This window comes from Pistacia vera, unplaced genomic scaffold (assembly GCF_008641045.1).
Source record: "Pistacia vera cultivar Batoury unplaced genomic scaffold, PisVer_v2 Contig136, whole genome shotgun sequence".
Lineage (NCBI taxonomy): Eukaryota > Viridiplantae > Streptophyta > Magnoliopsida > Sapindales > Anacardiaceae > Pistacia > Pistacia vera.
Window position 1 is genome coordinate 274369 of NW_022195423.1, and position 24463 is coordinate 298831.

Sequence of the window (24463 nt, forward strand, 5' to 3'; positions counted from 1 at the left end):
TAGTAAATTCATCTCAAATAATCAACAAAAAGATAATTTTATAATTGGAATATATATTGGTTATTTAGATTTAATTTGAAATAATAGTAATAATATTTCCTTATTGTTTACAACTAGAACTGTTTGATAAATGGGGTCAGCCAGTATAATATGATTAAGACTTAACACCAGCTATTAAAAGAACATTTAATTAAAAAAATTTGGGCCCCTTAACCCCCTGTGGTTTTAATTAAATACATGAAATTTTCCTGTCATATAGGGAGCAGATGTGATCTAGCCGTAACTGGACTCCCAATGAGCGAACTTTACCTAGGTTTAAATCTCATTAGAAACAACTTGTGGTTAGAGGGATTTACTCAGCCCGATTGAGATTAGTCCATACCTTTGAGTGTAGCATCTCGAGGCTTTCACCCAAAAAAAAATTTATCATGACGAGTTGATTGATATATATATGAAATTACTCGTTTGATATATATGAAATTGCTCGTATGTCATTTATTTTAATGTCGAAAACTTAACGACATGAGGATTTCTGTTATCATTTCGTCTGTAGGGGAATTTTTGTTATAAACCCTTAAAAAAATAATAATAATAAAAAATCAATTAGTTGATTTGAAGCTTCTCCTCTTAATGGGTCCATTTCATGATAAAATTAATTAGCTTTACTATCAATTTTTTTAAATAATATTTTTCCAGGAAAGTTGATTTCTCACCTGCCTTTGATTAAGACACTAATTAAACTCATTATAAACTAGAAAATGAAAAATTGATTTAGATTGTTAATCATTTCATTTAATTGTTAGTTAATTAATTAAATTAATTAATTTGGGGTTTGCAATTAGTGGGTCATGCTTGCTGGTGTGCAATCTATGGTCAATTTGATGAAATTGACATTTCAATTGTTTTTCCACTCAAATTAATAATTAATCAAATTGGAAATTATTTATAATTTAATTAATTTTAATTCTATGTTATAAATTAGTTAAATATGATGGTTTTATAGATAAATAAATAAATATATTCTGTGTTACAAGTTTTACGTCTCTTATACTAAATATTACTAATTTAGTATTTAGTTCACTATTTTTTGTGTTATTAGATTTAGATTTATATTCAATGTTACGAGTCTTATTTCTACGTTATAAATCTTGCATTCGACAATACTCTTCTTGGGTTAGGTTTAAACCGTCTTGTATGTTTTACACAATTTTGAACCCGTATCAAATTATCGAGATCATATATAACCTTATATCATTTTTAAAATACACTAATTACGCAAGCTGTATTAATAAAATTGAACATAACTCATCTAACGTGTGCTATAGATACGTTTAGATCATTAGAAGACAAAAAATTTACCGTTAGAAATATTACGTGTCCTGGACATGTATTAGGGCACGTTAAAATAACCCACTAAATAAATAGTGAACCCACCCATTTATTAGAAAAATAATTATTTCTTGAATAAGAAGCTTAAAAAAGACAGCCAAGTTATGGTTGGCTGCCTTCAATTAGGTGGTGAAAGAGAGGTAGGCATGGCCCTCAAGAGGGGCCAAATTTTGATGGTTGGATTTGGCCATTAATGTTAAAACAAATATATCCAAAACAACAAGAACAAGCACCCCACAAATCTTATACTAAAAGAGAAACACATTTTGGAAGCAAGACAAGATCATGTTTTTGTTTTTGGAAAACATTTTCTTTATATTTTGACAACATTTTGGCACATGGGCTAAGGTGGCATTTATGAGGTGACCAACCCAATTCTGAATGTGTTTGTCCCAATAATATGATAATTTTTTTATGAAGTTTGAGTGGTGCATTTTAATAGTATTGTATAAATAATCAAGGCTTTTAATAATTAAACACATGGGTTGTTGCTTGTTATGAATATACCCACCCCTTTAAACCCAAGGGTTGCTCCCTTAATTGATTTTTTAAGTTCGAACTATCTTGAAGCCACCTACTGCATTTATAGCTTATTTAGGAACATTAAACTTGTAAGATGTTTAATAGATTTCGAGGATTAGTTGAGGTAAGAACAAACTGGTCTGGGCACCCCAGTCATATATATATATAAACTACTTCCTCTTGATCTATAAATCTAATATAGAAATCAGTAAGGCTAGCTACTTTGAAAGAGTAATCCATAAAAGCACACTCTAGAACAACACTTTAGACAAGAATCCACCACTCAAGCTTAAAGAAAAGTCAGAGATTAGTGATGAAAGAAACAAAATTTTTATTCAGATGATTGGATATTCTACAGAGTTTCAGGAAAAGGGCAGTGAAAATTCTTACAGATCTCTCGTGAAATAAGTTCCGGAAAGATATGGTTATTCTTTGTTGTCTCGTAAGTGATTATGGAAAACCCATAAAAATTTTCTGTAGGCTTAACCACAAAATCAATGAATTTAGTATCACACTGAGCTATACTCCAAACAAAAAGCAGGTGTCCAGTTTAATTTCTCAAAACTTTAAGCAAGGCTAAGGCAAGTAGCGTAGGATTTAAGGAAAATTAGACCTTGTTCCGTGATTGCTCTATTCCTCGCTCGCCTTACCCAATCAACTACTATCTCCTCTGCTTGGCTACCTCGAACCCCTTGTTCAAGAGCATCTGCTGCTTCGGCAAGTTTTCCATCCCGTAAATAACTCTCAACTCTACTAATCACAGATTCAATCCCGTCTCCAGAGTTGCCAGCTTCTTTTACCTGTATGGCAGTTAGAAAGAATATGATTTAAGGAGTTAAACGAGCTAGTGTGGTGAGTAGACCTTGTATTTGCGTACCTTTAACCAGGATGCAACATGTGCTAAAGAATGTGTTAAGATACCACCACCACCTGATGGGATCAGGCTAAAATGTCGTAGTGTCCCTTTCAACGTGTCAAACTGAAATAAAAAACGGATGTCAGATGTAACCTGAAAAATGGTATTATTCCCCTTAAAATAACCCCCTTAATCACCAGTTTGCAGCTTTGCTTGTAAAGAGACACAACTTTTGCTTAGGTGATTCATCACAAAGTTCACATTCAATAACAAGAAAATGTGCTTTCCTCAAACTAATAGAAACTAAAGAAAATCAGCATCTTTTACCTGTTTGCACTTGCACCCAAAAGCAAGGCCTAACTAAATCAGAGCACCATTAGGGAAGGGAAAGAAAATGAAGACTTTATGGATGTGTGCATAATCCTTATATACCTAAAGAATGAACAAGGTGACTTTTATCCAATCCTTCACCAAAAATAAAAAATAAAAAAAACCACGAATTTGGTCTTATTAAGTCGTATTATATTATCATTTGATTGGGCAATGGCCATGCAGATCTTGCCATCAAATGAGAATTGAATGAGTAATCATATGAACATTTAGCTCGATAAAAAAGAAGCACACAGGCTCGTCATTTTTTATGTTAGTTCTTCATGCTTTCACATCTTATTGCATGGAGATCTTTTGCATTTCTAACCTAACCCGATAACAACATTTTAATTTGTTAAACAGTAAATCTTCATATCACTAATTTACCTTCTGATTCAATTGCAATGGTGTTTCTGTGCCACGGTATCTTGTTTCTTCTGGAATGGATGCTAAAACCAAATCCAAGATAGAGTCTTTTTCGATGCCATCAAGATAGGTGTACAAAGCATCTATTTCTTTCTGAATTGGTGATCCTTTGGAAAGTGCATCTTCTAGAGCAAGTGCACCCTATAATAATTTAAATGAGTCAAATTTTAAAAACCAGATATAACCACTATGAGGCCACAACTACATAACATGAGTCTACATAAAACAGAAAAGGAGTTTTTACCAAAGCAAGCTTGTGAGCAAAGTAACTCTTACGAGCCTCTTCCGATCGTGCATAAAATGCCATGCACAGTGCATTTATCTATTAAAAAAAAAAAAAATCAAATTTTGTTAATTTTCATTTCCAAACAAAATCATAATATTTACTGGCTAAAGAGAGATATAGACAAGATAAAACAGTACCAACAAATTTGTAGACAATGCATAATGAATCTTGTTTTAAGAATAACTGGGCATGCATATATTCATATAAAGAACACCTCCATAGTATGTATGATCATAATGGTCAGCTATGAAGTCTAGCAATCTGTTATTTATTCAGCATTCTATATTTCCTTTCTTAAAATGCTGAAAACCTAAAGAAAAACTAAATGATTCAATAAGTGTTTAACTTAATCTTTGGACTAAGTTGTTGGTTACAATAGAGAAATAATTCATATTGGAAATCGAAATAGTTAACGGATTCAATTTTGAATGTCATTTTGTTGTACACACAATACGTACCATAGCAAGAGTGATATATTCTACATTCTCAGATTTTTGGAGAGCTCTTCAAAATAAAATTCCGATTTTTATGAGACATCCTTTATCAAGCATTCAGTTTCATGTGTGTGTGTGTGGGATGTCTTCATAACTTATTATATGATTTGTGCAAAATTCTTACATGAAGATTTGCTTCTGCCATTTTCTCAATCTGTGCTGCCTTCTCACGTGCTATTGCTGCAGCTAGTTCTGCTTTACCTAATTCTTGTGCTTGTTTCAACTTCAACTCTGCTTCACTTTCCTGCAATTGTTAAAGACAGGCTTAAGTTTACAGTTTCCTAAATGCTTCTGTACAAAACAATGTTTATTTAAAGACAAAAACTATATAGCAACCTTCTGTTCAAGTTCCAGCCTTAGTTTCTCTTCCATCCTCTCTTGAAGTGACTTGATAGCAGCTGCCGCTTTTGTTCTTTCTCTCTTCAATTCCTGCAAATGGAAAAAATAAAGATACTTAGGATCTGATTTAGAGTACTCAAGCAGATGCCACAAAGGATTCCCTCTCTCTCTTCCTTCTGGAGGGTTGGCATAAACAGGCAGGACATAATGCAGGTGAAAAGATGTGATCTTTATAAATACTTGTCACCTGGCTAGGCAACTTCTGCGGATTGTTTAACCCCAAAAATTCAGTACCCATATTAAAAAAATACTTTCAATTGTTACATTGAATTAGATGGTGCACAACCCAATCAGACACAAGACACTTTCTTCCAAGAAAAATAAAGAGTAAGAAGATGTAAAGATTTATACCTTCTCTAGGATTGCAGCCTCTTCTGTACTCATCAGTTCCCTAGCCCTTGAGTCCCTCAATTCTTTTTCATACTTCTCCTGAAAAGCAGCCAAAATATTTGAACTAGATGTGTGTAACCACAAACTGGAGAAGTCAATTTTGTTCGATAAGATACAATTTTTTTTTTTTTTTTAATTTATTAATTTATGGAGCTGGAAAGTTAATAAAACGTCAATCTGGAAATTGAATGATTCATGTGAGGAATTATTGACAATTCAAACCTTCAGTACTCTCTTTTCCTCGGCAAACATACGAGCATCCAGTTCAGCTTGCCTTTGTTCAGCAGCATGAATTGCTTGTAAAAAATCAAACACCAATTTCCCATCCTTGGATAGATAATCATTATTCAGCTCCTCAATAGCATTAATATAATCCTAACAATTTGAGAAACAAAGTTCAATTAAACATTCTTTTACAGCATAATAACAAAACATATGCATAATATAAACATAAAGAAAGTCTATAATAAACCTCTGTTGCTTTGGTTGTAGCACCTTCATCAGTGTCATCTTTAAGATGATACGCCTCAAGGAGAGAAGCTGGTGCTTCTGCCCCTTTGCCTAAAGCATCCTGCGATAAAAGCACATATAAGCTACTTTTGAGCCCATTCAACATACATATAATAGACATTAAAATGGAAATTCCACAATTGATAAAACAAAATAATTCACCACCACTATTATCATATTTATATGAATAATACAAAAGCATTGTTGAAAAAGACTAAAGGACAGAGTAAGAAAAATGTGTACCTCGGATTTGTCTTCTGTGATAATATGCTGATGTGGCATTGTTTTCTGCTCGTGTTTTTTGGTCTCCTCATCTTTATCAGGAACTACACTCACCTGGGTAGATATTGAAGTAGCTTGAACTTCCTTGGGTTCCTTGATAGTTTTTGATTCTGGGCTTTCCCTCTGAACACTTTCTTCAGATGATATTGGAGAGCTTGAACTTTGAATATCAGATTCTATGCTTTTGTTAAAACTTTCTGCCAAGTGTTTCTCCACTGGTTTTGTACCATCTTCAGGTGCCAAATCTGCTTTATCTTGCAAATGAGACTGGTTTTCAACTGGTATTTCATTCAATGTTCCAGGCTGAGGAAGATCTTTGTCATTCTGAACATTCTGCAAAGCTTGCTCCACAGCAGTTTTAGGCCCTTCGTCACTATGGGAAGACACTATCGGCTCCACCGCATGTTGAGCATCCTTCAAAGTGTTCTTACCATCATTAAACTTAGGCAAATCAACAGACTTGCGTTTGTCATTCTCTTTACCAATATATTGATCCAAATACCCACTCTGATATGCTAAAAGGGCAGCACCGGCAATGACAGTAGTTCCAACAACAAGAGTTGACAAATTACCCTTAGATTCAGGTCGCTTGCCTGTGGGACTAGGTTTGTTGGATGAATTAAGCTGGGGTGCAGTTGAAAATTCATTTCTTGAAGAAATAATCAAGGGAACCCGCTGCAATTATCCATGCATAAACAAATCAAGGAGCATAATATATCTGTTAGCATCAATAAAACGATCCTTAGGAAATCAACAAACTTGTGAGCATGTGAAACAAACACAAAGGAGTGAAGTGACCATTTAACCCAAAAACATAAGCTGAAGGATAAAGGCCTACTGTTGGTAATATAATTACAGCAGTAACGATGGACATCAAGAAAGCTTAAGAAAACACAGTTTCCTAACCATCAATAGAGAAACCTGGATACTTGCATGACCAAGAGTTATAATGAGAATGAAAATTCAACAAACAAAATCTAAAAATTACCAATACTCATGAAGGCATGTTTGGGAGTGTGCAACTGAAATAATTAAAAGTACCCTATGAGATCAGTGAAGCGCCTATCTCTTGCAGCTCTGAGAACACTACCAAGCAACTGCACTTTTAACAGAACTCCCAATATCCATAATAAAGGTGCATCTGGGAATGCTACTGTAGAAAGCACTTTTGCTTTTAAGTACAAGCACTTAAAAACATCTTTTAAGGGAGCACCTATGAAAATTTATTTTCCTAAAACTACTTCAGCCCAAGTCCTTTTATCATCTCAAAATCCCTATACCTAAACATCACAAAATTAACACAATAATGCTTTTAACCATTCAAAAACACTCTCAATTGTATCAAAACAGCTCCCAAACGCAAAATTAATCAAATTGACCGAGCGTCGTATTGTCAATGAAGAACAAAATGTAATAGAAAATAAATACTCAACAAATGAAATGACACCAGATTATAATATATATACTACGAACACAACACCAAGTCTAATAACGGTCCATTTGCGAACGATTCTCTAGAAAACACTTTTGAGTGCTTCTTAGTAAATGCATTTCCTACAAAAGCACTTAAAAACATTTTATAACACAACGCCTATGAAATGTTTCTCCAAAAAAAGTCCTTCAACTCAAGAGCTTTTATCGTCTCAAACATTACAAAGCCAACACAAAAGTGCTTCTAACCATTAAAAAAACACTCAATTGAATCAAACCAGCTCCCAAACGCACAAAACCGAAAGTACCCACCCAAGAACCCGCAATCTAGCAGTTAACAACTAAACGGAAACGCATCATCAAAATCCATAACACAGACAAAACACTTGCCTGGGTCCTCAGAATCCTCCGACGCGACGATAATTCCAAAATTGACCTGAAAAACAGCACCATTGAGACGAAATTTAACAACTCGAGCACATAAAAACCCTAAATTTTGATTTAAATTAATGGGTTACCTCCGTAACATTGTAACGGTGTATCTAAGGGAGATCAAATTTAAGCGCGGTCAAGGTGTTCGAGAAAATGGCTGAGCCGAGAGAAGTAGAAAACGTTTTGTTGTAAGCTCAGTGATGATGTAAAACGGTGCGTTCTGTCGGTTGTAAAGAGAGTGAGAATACTTTATAAAAAGTTAGTGTATCTTACTGGTACAGCAAGGTTAACGGGTTAATATTTTAATTAAAAAATAATAATTATGTAAAAATGATGCTCTAATTATCTCTATACTATGAAAATAAAATTAAACGAGCTAAATAATTATAAAGTATTGAGGTAACATTACTTATGTCTCTTATATGGTCTAAAGACCTTCGGATTGGTCAAGGAAGAGATGGACGAATGCTAGAAATATGACAATCAATCCAATCAAAATATCGACACAATAACATTATTAAATTAATATCAAAATATGTTATAATTTTGAAATGAGAATTTTGTAATATATAATAAATTCTTTGTGTTGATTTTACGAGTTACTACAAAGTTGTATCATATTATTAATTTGATAATGTTACTCAACGAATTCGATAACATTATAATGAAAGGTTCTCGCAATTTTGATGTCATGGCCAAACCCTAAGATGGTAAGTTGGCATCAAATCGATAAATGTAAAAGTATGTATACATTACTTTTTCCATTCGTCAATTTGAATAATCAATATGATGGTGACTTCAAAATGGTTATCGATACAATAAAAAATTTATTGGTTTAGTATATGAATAATGTGGTATGCTCAACGAAGAATGTCCCTAATTTATCCTTATTTTTAGTAATAAAATAAAACACACATTTGTTCAGAAATTATTATTGACTTTTTGGTGTATATTGACTTAGGGGTGGTTATGAATAATCTGAAAAATCCATAGGGGAGATTAGGATAATTCTCAAACTGTTTGAGGCTCCATACGATTGAACATTGGTGGAGGCAAAAAAAATTAGCCATGTTTTGAAAAGTCTCACTCAAGTCCTAAAGCATACATATATAAAGCTAAAACGAACAGTATAATTCATCTTCAACCTTCAACAGACACTGAAGTTATCAAGTTTTAAAGTTTTAATTCTCAGTCTCTGATCACAAAAATGGGCAACAACAAGCCCCGGCGCTCCAAAACCCACCACTCTCATCGGGCTCAATCCAGCCGAACCCATCAGTTTCAAAGGTTCTTTCTTTATTTATTTCACTACTTTACCAATTTTCAATATATTTGTTGTCTAACACTTGTTATATACTTTACCCATTTCAGAGAAGACGAGTCTCTGCCATCTGAACAAGGTTTGATGTTAACGGTGCTGCTTATTCGTTTGGTCTTCTAAGCACACCATGTGTTTGATAAATTGCCGCTGTGGAGTGGGGTTTTTTTGTCACTAATTTTGCTAAGTGCACACATTATCAAAAATTTTGAAATATTTTCTTTTTTATCAACTTCTTCAACAAAATTTTGGGTTTTTGTGTGTGTGTGTGTGTTTTCTTTAAATTTACCATTGATTTATGGTGTTAAGTTTGGAAAATATATGAAGTAGAAATCCATGACTGTGCTTAGAAAATACTGGACCTTGAGAGTAGATATTTGGGTGCACTTAGTCTCACCCTTATGATTTTAGGCAGCTAATGAATTTCTTATGCTTATAGAGCCTGAGGATGAGCCACAAGTTCCGAAAATTCAGCTGGCCATGTGGGTATGGATGGATATGTAAATCCATGATAAAATTTTAAAATTGCGAGCTAATTTTTGCATTATGGGGATCGAATTAATTTTTTTTTTTTTTTTTTTTTTTTTTAAGGATTTTGGACAATGTGATGCAAAGAGATGTACTGGACGCAAACTTTCGAGATTTGGCATGTTGAAAGAAAGTATCTGCTATATAATATTCTTTCTCTCAATTATGGTTTGGTTATTAATATTCATTGATGTAGTTGTTGGTGACTTTTACTTGGTATTATATAAGTCCATATCTCAGTTGACTTTATTATTTATGTTAGTGTTGATATTATTTGAAGGATTTACTATGAAACGGGTTTGATTGATATTCAGTGAATTACAATGATAGCTTCTTTTCTATCATGTATTAACTTAGTACAGTCTAATTGAGTTATTTTTGGCATTTATCCCTTAAGAATGAAACATAGACATTTTCAAATGTCTTTAATTTGGACTATTCAATATTTAATGCAGGAGCTACGGGTGAGTAGTGGGTTCCGAGGCATTGCATTAAGGTACTTGAAGCAGTCATTTTCTGTTTACCTTATTTAGTGTCTGGTATAATTGTTCCTCTATGTTATCTCTTGTATATTAACCTAATATGTTATTTCTTCAGTTTGATGTCCTAAAAGATTTTAAGTGAGTAAAGAACAAAGAACTTTGCTGCTTTTGAATAGGTTCTAATCTTGTCTTTGTTGTGGCTATCATCCATCATTATTGTCCACAATGTGATCTTGGATCCAGACTCGAATCTTGCTTTCACTCAAATTGTCTTTTTGAGTTAAAAAAGATGTATCTGAACAACGATACAAACCATATGGGTTGATTTCTGGACCTTGGAAAGAGGCCAAGTTGATTGAGCTGCCAAATTATTGGTTGTGTGATGGGCATATGGGAGCAAATAGGGCAAACTGTTGGAGCATCTATAATTCTGTATACCAAACAGCTTCTTTATGGGTCATATGGGAGTTATTTTTGTGTCAATGCTTGTTTTTGCACATCTATTGTGTACTCATCTTACTATGTGTTGTGTATCTCTGTTGGCAGCCCTGTTGGGAGTCAGTGCATCTCAAAAGAAGATTACAGCTTGATAAAGGGGAAAGGCTTAGCTGTTGTTGATTGCTCTTGGGCACGCTTGGGGGATGTACCATTTGTGAAGCTGCGTTGTACTGCTCCTCGCCTGTGTATGAACTTCCTCTCTGTGAAAATTACCCTGATTGAAGTATCATAATTATTATGGTTCACAAACGAGCATTTCATTTTATCGCAATACATTTTATCTAATATGGAGATCTATGGTGTAGGTAATAAGTCCATGACACGCACTTTACATCATCTTAATCTGTTGTATGTAGTACTAATAACCAATTTGACTTAACATTGGATCTCCAAATAATAATCGGAGCCTTGAATAGTTTTTTTTTTTTTTTTTTAATCAATTTATTTTGAGGTTTTGCAGTTCTCATATGTGGAATTTGGTACTTTTATGTCATTGGTCAATTTGGATGTGATTTTCTTTATTCAAGTTGAAAATATTTAAACAAGTCTACATTATAGTAATTGATGGATTTAATATAAGTGTCGTAATGATTTCCTCTTATTAAAATTGTATATATTGTTTCCATAATTTGGACTTCATATTGAAACTACAGTACCATGGCTGGTAGCAGCAAATCCTGTAAATTATGGTCGACCTTGTCAGCTGTCTTGTGTGGAGGCATTAGCTGCAGCTTTAATAATATGGTAACAATATCTTCTTCCCTTATTTTCATTGGAAACAGTTTTGTTTATGTGCTAATGTTGTAATACCTGACAGTTCTTCTATGGATAGCCTTATGCTATTTTAACATTTTTGTTCTCATATGATGCTGTTACAGCTTATACTAGTGATAATTTTCTTATGGGTTTGTCATGCTTTCAAGTAGTGAGTCATAACCATCTAAGTTCTCATTGTCTGCAGAAGCATGTAACTTATTTTTTTTCAGACAACCAATCTCAGTTTATTTTCCTTGATTCTTTTCTAGGAATTTGTTTCTCAATTTTTATCATGTACGGATATACACATTGCACTTTGGAAGCATTTTTGTTTTATTCACCAAAAAATATCATTCGGAGGTCATTGTTCTAGCATTCTGGTACTATAGTGCAATCAGCTTGTTTGTTATGAACTTACTGTCATGATTATTTGCTAAGAATTGGGTGTTCTTTCATTTTGTTATTTATGTTTAACAGTGGGGAACGGGAAACAGCGGATTTGTTACTAGGCAAGTTCAAATGGGGTCATTCATTTCTGTCTCTCAACAGGTAATTTATATTTACCCTTTTTCTTGGTTGCAGTCGTAATTCTTCAGTTGACTTGCCATAAACCCAGACCATAAACTCCTGCAATCGTCATTCTTCTTCTTTCGTGGCAAGATAATTTTACACATGCTACGGAAAATTGAAACTGCAGGAGTTTCTGTATCTGGGTTTATGATACTTCAGTTGACTTTCTTGAGGTGCATCTTCAAACTCATAAAACAAAGAAAAGTATAACTATTGAAGTCTTTGTGTACTTTTTTTTTTTTTTTTTTTTTTTTTCTTTTGTGCGTAATGAGCTTATGTCATTATTCAATCAATGCAGGGAACTGCTGAAGGCATACTCCGAATGTGAAAACAGTGCTGCTATAATTTTGGTCCAAAATTCTTGGCTTTCCCAGCAAAGTCAGGTTCCAAAAGTTCCTCCAGAAGTAGAAGGTACTCTTTTTCCATGCTTTGAAGAAAATTTAAGAGCAGACTATATCTATAAATTGTCTCTAAAAAAAAATGCTTGCTTTCTGCTGTCTCAGAGGCAGACGCCAATAAAGACGAAGCCTCTTCTAATGACTCCGAAGATGGGCTTCCTCCGCTTGAAAAGAACATGAATCATGTGAACTTTCAGGAAAGTGACGATGACTCTGAAGATGGACTTCCTCCACTCGAAAAGAACATGAACCATTTGCATATACAGGAAAGTGACGAAGAAAGTGAGTAAAGAAGAATACACACACAGTGACATAGGAAGATGAAGATAAAGGAGCCTATAAATCCCAATGCCTAGGAATGCACAGGGAGGATATGTTTCTTGAATTCATTTATCGACATATTTATGTGGTCTGTAGCTTTGTTTCTTATCGTGTATTTATATCTATAAGCAATATGATTATTTTTTTCCGGGCATCCCCTTTGTTTCTGCAAGTATGAAGATTTGATTAAAGAGTTTCTTGTTGATTAGTTTAAGAGTATGAAATTTCAATTTTGTTTTCAAGTGAATAGGTTAAAGAGTATGAACTATGGTAGGGGAATTTATTCCCATGTTAAACTTCTTTATAATTTAGTCAAATTTTGAGGAAGTCCCATTAAGTTAGGGAAATTACATAGAGTTCCATGAATTTGGGCAACACTATATTTACAACCCAATCTCACAAACTTTCTCTTACAATCCCGACTTGGCAACTCGTAATTAGTCAACCTATAAATGAGTCTCGCTTGTTTTTTATGGGTTTCGTCTGTCCAATTGCGAACTGTCACGTTGAGATTGTGAGAGAAAGTTTGTAAGATTGGGTCGTGAGCAATTTTTATCCTAGTGAATTTTGATGAATGGTCAAGAAGGTTGACTAAATTTTGAAGACCTTCACATACATCTCTTATTTCTCATAATTTGCAACAAACACTAAGGGTGAGCAAACTCGGGTTCGAGTTAGGTTTGATCAAACTCAACTTGACTCATTTCTCATAATTTGCAACAAACACTAAGGGTGAGCAAACTCGAGTTTGAGTTACGTTTGATCAAACTCAATTTGACATGACATGAAATTCGATTTGAAAATTCACTCGATGTTGTTGTGAGACTCATGACTTTAACTCGACCATTTCAAACGTTAGTATAGACACATCTTTGATAAAAAAAAAACCAGCATTTAGCTTTCATCTTTATTTTTATTTGTGAAAATGAATGATGGTAATATAATATACAACCTATCAACTCTCAACTATGGGGGTAAGTGTTCATACGAGTAAATTTATCATCGTAATGTTATTTTATCAAACTTAGGGACCCAAAATTAAATATATACAGTATTACTTTTAAAATCTTAAAATATCAAAATAATTATGTAATAAAGCGTGTAATTTACAATTTTGTCCTTATCGTCACAAAACAATTACATATAACTTAAAGGTATTTAAAAAAAAAAAATTATGATTTCATTTCATACCCAAATTTCTAAGTAAATTGCAAATAAACCACTCATAAAAATTGATTCACACTTTTACCCTCAGAATGTCTCTAAAATTTCCACTAACCCTTTTCTATCAAAAGAAAAACGGTAAGGGTATTTTGGGTATTTAAAAACAAATAAAATCATATATATTTTCAGATTTTTGTCCACTCATCTCTTATTTTTAAGTTAACACAACATTAGCTCAGAAGAAAAGCCAAACAAAAAATAAAAACCCTAAATTTGTTATCCCAAATTAAGACCCTATTTTTCATTTTCGTTTTTATTATTTTCTGTTTTGATTCTCTTGTTTTCTCTGTTTTCGACTCTCTCTGTTTTGTTTTCAGGAAGAGAAAAAAAAATTAATTTCCGAAACGACGCCGTCTTGAAGCAGAATTCTGGGGCCTCGAGTGTCGTTTTAGCTAGCGAAGCTGTGAATAGTTGTTTCATTTAGGAGTGTTTTTATCTGGGTTAGAGTAGATTAAGGTTTTGTTGTTGATGTGCTGTTTTGTTTTGAGTTCTCTAATGGTTGGTTTTGTGTTGTGAAAATTAGGGTTTCACATCTCTCTTTTTTCGTCATTTCAGGCTGCGAAGTAATCTCTTATTTCTGTGAGTTTTCGTTCTCTTTCTGTTGTTTCTTTTATGGGTTTTTTCTTAATTTTTGTGGGTTTTTAATTGCATTGTGAAATTAGGGTTTTTTGGTTTGCCCAGCATTGTTAAATTTTAGGGTTTTGCTGTAGTGAGGACTCTTTTGAAGTTATGTTTGTGAACTTAGCAAGCGGAGATTGTAATTTTGTGGGTTTGTGTTTATGCATTGTAAAGTTAGGGTTTTGTTTTGTTTTTCCCAGCATTGTTGAATTTGGGGTTTTGTTGGTTTCATTAAGTCTGCTATAGTGAGGCTTATTTTGAAATTAATTTAAAGAATTAGTGTAATTTGTTGAATGTTAGTGCATTAACAAAATGTTTCCGGTAGCAACCAGATTAGGGGTTTAGTTTTAAGAGGTGAGACATTTTCGGGTAGGTTTCTAGTCCTCAAGGCCACTTACCTGGCGAAATGCCATGATTTTAGTGGTTGTAGCAGGCACTTCTTTCGAACTTGAGTTTGCTGAGTGTGATTTCAGATCATGAAATGTTTGCATATGTTTTCAGTAACAAGCTGGTTTATGGTTTTCTATATTTGCTTATTATATGTTTGGATATATTTTAGCATTCTCTGTGGGGTAGTTAAGAGCTTTTGTTGTGAGTTGCTGACTTTATCTCCATACCTTTGTTATAAGTTTCTCTGCTTCATCTTTGTATTTTCCTTTCCTTTTCTTTTGTTATGTGTTGTATATTTCTGTTTTGAAATAATATCTTTCAGTGGCTGATTGCTTGTGCAATGTAATGTGTTAATCAGAGTTGAGAAGGTGATTTTTAGTTGGAAAAGATGTCGTCTCCATATCCAATTCTTGACAATAAACCAATTGACCAGTGGAAGGTTACAGAATTGAAAGAAGAGCTAAAGAGGCGGAAGTTGAAATCAAGTGGTAAGAAGGAGGAGTTGATACGAATGTTGGATAATGCCATTCGCATTGAACGGGAAAAGGCTGCAAAGGAAGCAGAAGCCGATAATGGTGTTAATAGTGTTACCCAACCAGTTGTTGGTGTAAAAGATGCAGAGAAAGTGCCTGTTGATACTGGAATCGCTAAAGATGTTGTGATTGTTGGTAGTAAAGAAAATGAAAAGGTGGATAATGTCGTGGTTCAGCTTGACATGAACAGTAGTGCTGCTGCATTGGGTCAAGGAGAGGTTGAAAACATAGAATTAGCGGGTAATAGTAACAAAAATGATGCTGCCTTAGGTCAAGAGAAAATCCAAGAAAGTGACATAACAGGTGATACCAACCCTCCTAGAGTGGAGGAGGAGCTGGTTATCCGTAAAACTACTGTGGAGACCAGCACTACAGTTACTAAGAGTTTGGTTACTGAATTAGCTTTTAGTGGGCAAGAGTTGCATAACTCTGGAACACCGGGAGAGAGTTTGAATTCAAATGTTCAGCTGGAGATTGAGGATCCAAAGCCCCAGCTGGAGAATGAGGGTTTAAAGCCTCTGCACAAGGATGACATTCTTGACACCGCTGCTCCGGATAATCAGGTATCTGAGGTCAGCGCTAATTTAGGGTCTCAAGTAAAATCTGATTCTATTTCTACTGATTCTGTGTCAATTAATGAAAAGATTGAACTAAAGGATAATATAATTGCTGATAATGTCAAATTAGAACAAGATGTTATTAAGCAGGAGATGGTGGAACCATCATCTAGCAATATTGTTCCAGTTGGTGGTGAATCACATCCAATGGATGTTGAAGAGCCACTTGAGAGGAAGGCATCTATTGAGGAGAGAGATGACAGCAATGCTACAATTGCAGACATGGGCAAGAAAAATGATAGTGCAGATGTGGGTTATTCAGAAAAGTTAAATTTAGATCGAAGCTCTGGTGACGACTCTATGGAGGAGGATGTCCTGGAGAGTAAACAAATTGATTCAAAGGATAGTTTTGATGAAGTGAGGGACAGAAGTGAGAAAGATGAAGTGTCTGTTGTGAAAGAGGATAGTCCTGTTGATGTTGTCGGAGATGGTTTGTCTGATGACAAAAAGGATGTTCAAGTTGAGAATAAGAGTCGTCCAGTTGTGGCTGCTGAGAAAAGAAAAATTAATGGTATGCTTTGCCCTCTGGGTTTTATATTATTCTATAAAGTTGTTTGTTGCAAATATTACCTTTGTGTGGTTTTCATTTTTCCCCATTACGTGAGTTTGCAATTTTTGTTGCCAATTTAATTTGACAGAGATCTGCATCAAGCTTGTAATGAGAAAGTACAATGAATTTTTTTTTTTTTTAAAATTTTTCATTTTAGATGACTGCGTGCCCTGAAAATACACCCCCCTCCCCCCTCTCTCTCCCTCCCTCTCTTTCATTCAGAAACATCAGCGTGTTTCTAGTTTCTGGATAAGGCAGAAGCAGTAGTTGCAACCAAAGGTGATTAGATAAAATTAGCTTTCTTCAGGGAAATACCTCTAGGAAACATTTAACATATTCAAATGGAAGGTCTACTTTAATTGGCAAGATGTGGTCCTTGCCATAAATTTTTTTTTTGGAAAATGTGGTTTTTAAGCATGCAGCCGTACTCATCTTTAGAAAGTTGCCTCTGAAAATTCATTGTGTAATTTGTTTTATCGATTTTTTGGTCATTGCATATGCCTAGACAATGGCACTCTGGTGATTTGAGTTTCTCTGTCCTTTCTACTGGAAAAAAATTTGAATGTTAATTTGATTCCTTAATGTTTCTTATACATAAAAACTTAAATGTCTTCTAATTTTGTGTGACAAACTGCTTCACAGATCAAGAAACAGTGGGAAGCAATGAGCCTTTGAAGAGGCAACGCAGATGGAACTCTGAAAGCCTCAAGCTTCCAGAACAGCAGAGTTCTAATCTTACACCTACCACCACGCCGAGGGACACATTTCAATCTAGTGCTTCGAAACGGAACCTCTCTAGATCCGATTCGGCAGTCAGTGATGATACACCCAAGGAACGTGTGGGTGAGTTATTGTTCTCTTAATTTGATTATAAGATTTTTACCTTGTTCATTTAACATCTAAACAACTTCAATCTCAACTTTTTTGGTTGGCAGTTCCACCTTCACCTAAACCTCCAACTAATTCCCTCAGGATTGATCATTTTGTGCGTCCTTTTACTCTAAAAGCTGTGCATGAGCTTCTGGGCAAAACTGGAACTTTCACCAGTTTCTGGATGGACCATATCAAGACCCATTGCTATGTTACTGTAAGATTTTTAATTCTCTCGCAGTACAAGATATGAATCCTCTCTTTTATGTACATTTTTCTCTGTGGGTTCAGATGGATTTAATAAATCTTTTCAACTATTTGGAAAACTTCTTTGATGATGCAGTATACATCAGTTGATGAAGCCATGGAGACACGTAAGGCTTTGTATAACATACAATGGCCTCCAAATAATGGTGGACGCCTGCTGGTGGCTGAGTTTGTGGATCCCCAGGAAGTGAAAATGCGAGCAGAAGCTCCTCCTCAGTCGCCAGCTGCACCCACCCCTCCCGCTCCAGCTCCACCTGCCTCGCAGCCCCAGCCCTCACCCCGTCAACCAGCTCCCAGACAGCAGCTCCCACCACCGCCAACTCTTCCACCACCACCACCACCCGTATCCAACCCAGCCCCAGCTAGAGAACGCTTCACTCTTCCACCCCCTCCCCCACTCCCAGAAAAAATTGACCCACCAATCGTGACTCTGGATGACCTATTTCGCAAAACCAAAGCGACTCCTCGCATCTACTACTTGCCTCTATCAGAAGAACAAGTTGCGGCAAAAGTTCAATCGCGGAGTAAAAACACCAAGCAGTAGGGATCAAGCTATAATTTACCCCTGGCTGTTCCCGTATGTTAGATAATGGTAAGAAAGTATCACATAATATCGTCTTTGCAGGTCTGCAGGTGTTACTACTACATGTAGGAAGGAATTGTTCCAGCCAAGCTTGGGGATCTTGTTCGTTGATGGATTTCGATTTGGGTTTTCCGAAGGCTGTGCCTGCCTGAGGCTTATGTTTTATTTAGTGTTAGAAACCTCCTCCCCCTACAAAGCTGAGAGCTTCTGTGGTGTCGTGTGTCTTGTTTTTCTGTTGAACCAGAATTCCAAGTTTTATGAACTTCTTGTGATGTTGTTAGATCATATTTCTAACTTTTGGATGATATTTTCTTTCCCCTTTAAGTTTGGTCTTCATTGTAGATTCTGCAACAACTTTGATTAACCAGTGTACTAGCTTTTTGAACTGCTATTGAAAATTTGCCAAATCTTCTGCTTAATTTCTAGTTCATTGAATTTTCATTGTTTCGATTCATAACACCATTTCAAGTCAGGAATATTTGCGGCAGTTCTTCATCCAAATGCCAAAGTTTTCTTTTGATTACTGAGGCCTCTATTAACAGTTACTTGGTATCGGATCATATTCATCAGAATATCGTTTAGATTTTCTTTTAATTATTGTTTTTATGATTTAGAAATTTCGACTTTCCTTTGTAAACTTGAATTAGAACTTGTCCTTTTCGGAAGCGGAAAATAACGGACTATGATCTTAAAGGTACTCGTGAGAGAATTACAGGGTCGTTTTTGTTTTATTATTTCAAACCCTATTTCTTATCCTATTTTCAAAATTCTTGCTTGTTTAATTATTTGGAAAATACTATTCTATTTTTTTAATTATTTTTAGACCTCTTAAGTTTATTGACTTAATTAAACACCCTTAAAAAAAAAAAAGTTTAAAAATTAACAAAAACAATATCACCCATCTATAATTGCCAGATTCCGGCAATCACTGTCAGTGGTGGTCAGAATCTGTCACAACGGCTTAAAAACGATCGGAATTTGTCGTTTATTCACCGTTCTAAACTTTTCGGTTAGATCCATGGTGGATTAGGTCGGAAAAGATTAGATCGTTGACCATATCTTGGGCCGTCTTCGACGGCTAAATCTAGCCTTTTGCGGCCGTCGATGGCCAGATCTGGCAGTAGATCTGATCGGAAAATGCCAGATTGACACACCACCGGTTAGATCTGACTGGTTTGTGTCGTAACAGCAGATTCCCACGGTGGTGATCAGAATCTGGCACTGTGGTGAGTAGGGGTGTTTTTGTCATTTTTATATATTTGGGTGTTTAGTTAAATTAGCAAACCTAATGGGTTTTTTTGTTAATTTTTAAATTTTACCTCGTAATACTCACCCAATTCAACTACCAAATATTATTTCCAAAATCCTATCCAAAATAACAAAACAAACGCACCCATAGGTATTTATGAGAACTCAAATCCTGAACGAATTAGTATAATTAATAAAACTTACTTGAAGCACAAAGTGCTCACGAGAGATCCTGAACCCTAGAAGAACCTTGAATCCTTACCACTTGGTTTGTGGTTGGAAGGTAAGACCTTAGATTATTTAAAAGTTTTGTGTTTAAATCCTATGAAGTGGTCATTTATCACAATGACTTATCTGATCCATTTAACTTGTAGGGTGGCTTATCTGACCTATTTGGCTTGTAGAGTGTTTAGAGATTAGTTGAGGTGTACGAAAATTGGTTTAGACACTTTGGTTTAAAAAAAAAAAAAAAAAAAACTCTTAACCTGATGTATTGGGTACATAACTCAAATCTTAAATATTGTGGGAAGGTTATATAGAAGTCTTGTGTTTAAGTCCTATCAAGTGGTCATTTATCACAATGACTTATCTTACCCATTGGACTTGAAAAAAAAAAAAAAAATACTCTTAACCCTGTGGGGCATTTGGTTGGGGGTTATATAGGATTACTGAGGTTATATCATCTTATATTACTTGATTACCACGTTTGATTGTCAAATAATATACAATTCTGATAATTTTCCAATACCAATAGTAGTTATTATTGGTAATATTAGACGTAATCTAATAATCTATATTTTCTTAGGTATTATAAGATTACTTAGTTATCTTATTTTTGTTACAATTTTATCTCTTATTAATAAATTTTTTGGATAATAATGTCCTCGTTTTAAAATCAATTTACATGAATATGGCTTTGACAATTTTACCCCAATTAATTAACTTTTTGAACAAAATTACCCTTGAACTCAAAACAAATTGCAGCACACCCAAGCCACCACCCCCACCCACTTGCTGCTGCCAACCGTCGTTGCCAGAACGGCGCACGGAAGGTTGAAAATGGCCTCTATGCACCGATATGGCCATTTCTGGCTAGATCTCTAGCAAAAAATGGCCATATCGGCGCACGGAGTCCATTTCTGGCCTTCCGTGCGCCATTAGGTTGCTAGCTACTGGCGACCGATGGTGCTTGCCAGCAACCAGCAGTGGCTGGGTTTATGCGGTGCATTATTGATTTTTCAAACTTTTATTATGGGGTTGTTTTTGCTCAGTTTTTAAATTTAGGAGGGTTATACTATGTAATAATCTAAATAATAATAATATGTAATTAGAAAATAATTTAGTAATTTAAATAATATACTTAACAATTTGTTTCTCTCAACCAAACATATTAATATAACATACTTATCAATTCATTCCAACAAACTAAATATATTTCTCTAAATATTTCTAATAATATTAAAGCTATATTTTTTTTTATTAATATAACATTTTTAATAATATAATATTTCTTATTAACGGCATGCTAAATAATGTGTGAACCTGGAGCAAAAGTAATTTTTATCATAAATAATAATATTTATTCATATAATAAATAATACAAAGGAAACGTGAATAGCACGTGCACCGGAAAAACCTATAAAACGCTCTGCCTCTTCAAAAACCCTAAATTCCGTAAAGATAATTTTTTTTGTCGACAAACAAATAAAGCAATCTAAACCCATCTCTACAACAACTTTCCCTCTCATTTTCCAGGAAACAATCAGACCAAAAAAAAAAAAAAAAATGGTGTCCGGCAAGAAAACAGTAAGAGCAATACTTAGATTTCTTTCTATGTAATCCCCAAATCAGCTCTTTAACCATCAATTTTTCCTCTGGTTTTCGTTGTTTTTGCAGAAGAAGACTCATGAGAGCATCAACAACAGGCTCGCTCTTGTTATGAAGAGTGGGAAGTACACGCTTGGCTACAAAACGGTTCTTAGATCTCTTAGAAGCTCAAAAGGTTTGATTTTTGTTGTGCTTTATAGTTTCTGGAAGTAAAAGTTTTGATTCTTTTGTCATGAGATTTGAATTTTTGATGTGGGATTTTTCGTTTTGTAAATTTTGGTGCAGGGAAATTGATTATTTTGTCTAATAATTGCCCTCCTCTGAGAAAATCTGAGATTGAGTACTATGCCATGCTTGCCAAAGTTGGTGTCCACCATTACAATGGAAGTGAGTATTTTTGTTGTTTTTGTTTTGTTAAATTTTGAATTGGATGTGAATTTTGAACAAAAAATAAAAAATTATGAATTATTGCTCTGAACTCTGACTCAATAATTTGTAGGTGAAGGTTATTTTATTCTTAAGTCATATTGAGATTTCTGGTGGCATGATATATGTATATATGTGTACACGAATGCGGTTGTTGCTACGGCAATTTCTTCTTTTTTTTGCTGTTTGTGTGTGAGGAGAAGTTTTGAGGGGAGATGTATAAGAACATGATGATCCCTTGTTGGCGTCCATCTTTGCGGTTTCAGACTTCATTTCCTATACTTAGTGTATATGAGAGTTTGTGACTTTTATATATTTAGCTTACCGACCATGGTAGGAAGGATCTGTTATTGGACTTACAGTTCAGTTGAATTTCATGGTCATGGTATGGGTCGATGATTCGATTGTGGTAGCTTTTTTGTTGGTTGTCGTGTTATCGGCATTTTTTTACCAGAAATTTGTCTGCCCCCATTTTTGACTTGAAAATGTTTGGTTGATATTAGATTTCCCACTTAACAGTTTTAATTAACCCCATGCTTGCTGATGATTTCACCAGACAATGTTGACTTGGGAACAGCTTGTGGCAAGTACTTCCGAGTGTCTTGCTTGAGCATTGTCGATCCAGGTATCATCTATATAACACAAACACAATTCGTTACATATCTTTTGTTGTAGTATGCACCCAAAGAAATTTAACGCACCCCACTTAATCTTTCTCTGCAGGTGATTCTGATATCATCAAGACTCTACCGGGTGATCACTAAGCAGATTTCTCTTCAGTGCATATGGCATTTGATACCGAACGCCATTTATTTCCTCTTTTTCACTTCAGTGCATATGGCGTTTTATAGCAGGATGACGTTTGTTTCCTATATTTCGATTATATTTTTCCCTTTTGAATGTCGTATAGGCATTTTGGATGTTCATGCTGAATGTTATCTGCTTATATAATCTAAAATTTTGTTTAGCAAATCTGCTTCTGAAGCTCAGGTTTTGTTATGCAAAACAAAAATTATAGGCAACACATATTTCACTGTCATTACAGTAATACTCCTATGGCTTAAGGGCGATTTGGCATTGATATCAGTAACTAATGATGTTACTCTGTTTAACGTTAATCTCGGATATGAGATTTGGGGGTGGCAGTGTTAGTTTTATCGAAGTCTTCGATCGTAAATTTTTTAAATTTATGTCAAGTATCTCACGGTTTCAGAAACTAAGTAAACCTTTCTTTAACAATGTTCGATTTATCGAAGTCTTATATCATAAAACATTGTATTGATTAGCTCACGAGGGATTAATAAAGTAGCAAATTTACCCCTTAGAAATAGGGATGGGCATAATACTCGTCCCTGCATGGACTCGTCCCGACCTGCCTCAAACAGGGCAAAATTTTCCCTAATCGTTCGAGATTTGGGTTGGGCCTGAGTTGAAAATTCGTCTCCGAATTTGAGGACGGGATTGGTCTTGTCCAGACTCGTCCCCACATATATATAGTAAAATATTTCTATAATTATAAAGTTAGAACCAATTAAATTTATTACTATGAGGAGGTTATAATTTAATAGACGTGTAGTTACAAGAATTATTATTTTGATCTTTGATTTTATAATTCATGTTTTAGTAGTATTAGGATTTCAATTCATTGTTTTAGTAACATTAGGATAGTACGGAAATAGATATAAAAAAGTCACTGTAAAATTGAGCGATTGGATTTAACAACTTCGTTACACTAATCAAGTAGATATTAATGTCTTCTTCAATAATCCAAATGAGTAACAAGTCGTGTATGTTTTAACTGAAAAAAAATCATTACTGGAATTAGACAAGAAGAGGAAGGGGATAATTTTAAGGATGATAGTACAAAAATACCAAAAATTTCATGTCAAGAAGCTTTAAACATGCTTAAAAGTTAGAAATATTTTGGCTTTAACAAGAAGGTGTCCATGCTGGTGGTTTATTACGTACTTGTAAGATAAAAGATGTGGTAGTAACTCTAAAACATAAATCATTGTCTTAAATTAACTTCAAATAAATATTTTATTTCATTTTAAACCTTTAATGTAACATAACATATATTTTTGCAATATGCATATAATTATTACTCTATAGAGGCAAGTTCCTTAAGACGAGACCTAGAAAAATTACAACTTATTACAATGTGAAATTTACTCTAAAGCATAAATCATTGTCTCAAACAACTTTAAATAAATATTTTATTTCATCTTAAACCTTTAATGTAATATAACATATATTTTTTGTAATATCTATATAATTATTACTATGTTGAGGTAAGTTCCTTAAAATAGGACCTAGAAAAATTATAACTTATTACAATGTGAAATTTATTCTTATTTATAACTGGCATAAGTTGGGACCGGAAGTTTTTATGACTACATGGAGGTTATTCATATATAGAATATTACTATAGAAAGAATCAACTGTATATATATATAATTTTAACCATTTAATAGTTGAAAATCAATCAATGAAGCTATAAATTATACAATAATAAATTATAATTGTTTGAATATTTTATGAAACTATATACAAACAGGTAATAAATAAAACTATATTAAATATAATAAATCATTATAAATATTTGTGATACATAATAAATATATTATATATGTATAATGTATCATTTGATATA

General features: G+C 34.2%; 4 protein-coding genes across 5 annotated transcripts; 3 read left to right on the plus strand and 1 right to left on the minus strand.

The window, feature by feature from the left end:
- Nucleotides 1-2218: 2218 nt before the first annotated feature.
- Nucleotides 2219-8026, minus strand: LOC116122585 (MICOS complex subunit MIC60). The gene is made up of 12 exons (XM_031408417.1): nt 7873-8026; nt 7745-7790; nt 5885-6598; nt 5604-5702; nt 5354-5506; nt 5093-5170; nt 4679-4771; nt 4467-4586; nt 3807-3884; nt 3524-3703; nt 2789-2890; nt 2219-2711 (listed from the first exon to the last, which is right to left on the minus strand). The coding sequence occupies exons 1-12, from the start codon at nt 7881-7883 to the stop codon at nt 2478-2480; spliced, it is 1908 nt and encodes a 635-aa protein (XP_031264277.1). The 5' UTR covers nt 7884-8026; the 3' UTR covers nt 2219-2477.
- Nucleotides 8027-8864: 838 nt separating this feature from the next.
- On the plus strand, nt 8865-12947 carry LOC116122659 (ribosome biogenesis protein TSR3 homolog). Of its 2 annotated transcripts, XM_031408489.1 has the most exons (8): nt 8865-9073; nt 9158-9186; nt 9544-9590; nt 9696-9759; nt 10086-10128; nt 10661-10797; nt 11266-11356; nt 11846-11921. In XM_031408489.1, exons 1-8 carry the CDS (start codon nt 8994-8996, stop codon nt 11919-11921), a joined length of 567 nt encoding a protein of 188 aa, XP_031264349.1. In that variant the 5' UTR covers nt 8865-8993. The 2 variants fall into 2 exon arrangements, with proteins under 2 accessions (XP_031264349.1, XP_031264348.1); XM_031408488.1 differs by lacking the exons at nt 8865-9073; nt 9158-9186; nt 9544-9590 and adding exons at nt 12237-12349; nt 12442-12947 and having other exon boundaries at nt 9724-10128; nt 11846-11917.
- Nucleotides 12948-14044: 1097 nt separating this feature from the next.
- LOC116122646 (apoptotic chromatin condensation inducer in the nucleus) lies at nt 14045-18699 on the plus strand. Its single transcript, XM_031408469.1, has 6 exons — nt 14045-14460; nt 15248-16550; nt 17232-17432; nt 17525-17676; nt 17803-18266; nt 18352-18699. The coding sequence occupies exons 2-6, from the start codon at nt 15278-15280 to the stop codon at nt 18671-18673; spliced, it is 2412 nt and encodes an 803-aa protein (XP_031264329.1). The 5' UTR covers nt 14045-14460; nt 15248-15277; the 3' UTR covers nt 18674-18699.
- A 2613-nt stretch (nt 18700-21312) lies between these two features.
- On the plus strand, nt 21313-22969 carry LOC116122675 (60S ribosomal protein L30-like). The gene is made up of 5 exons (XM_031408505.1): nt 21313-21363; nt 21454-21559; nt 21670-21771; nt 22367-22435; nt 22534-22969. Exons 1-5 carry the CDS (start codon nt 21343-21345, stop codon nt 22572-22574), a joined length of 339 nt encoding a protein of 112 aa, XP_031264365.1. The 5' UTR covers nt 21313-21342; the 3' UTR covers nt 22575-22969.
- Nucleotides 22970-24463: the final 1494 nt, after the last annotated feature.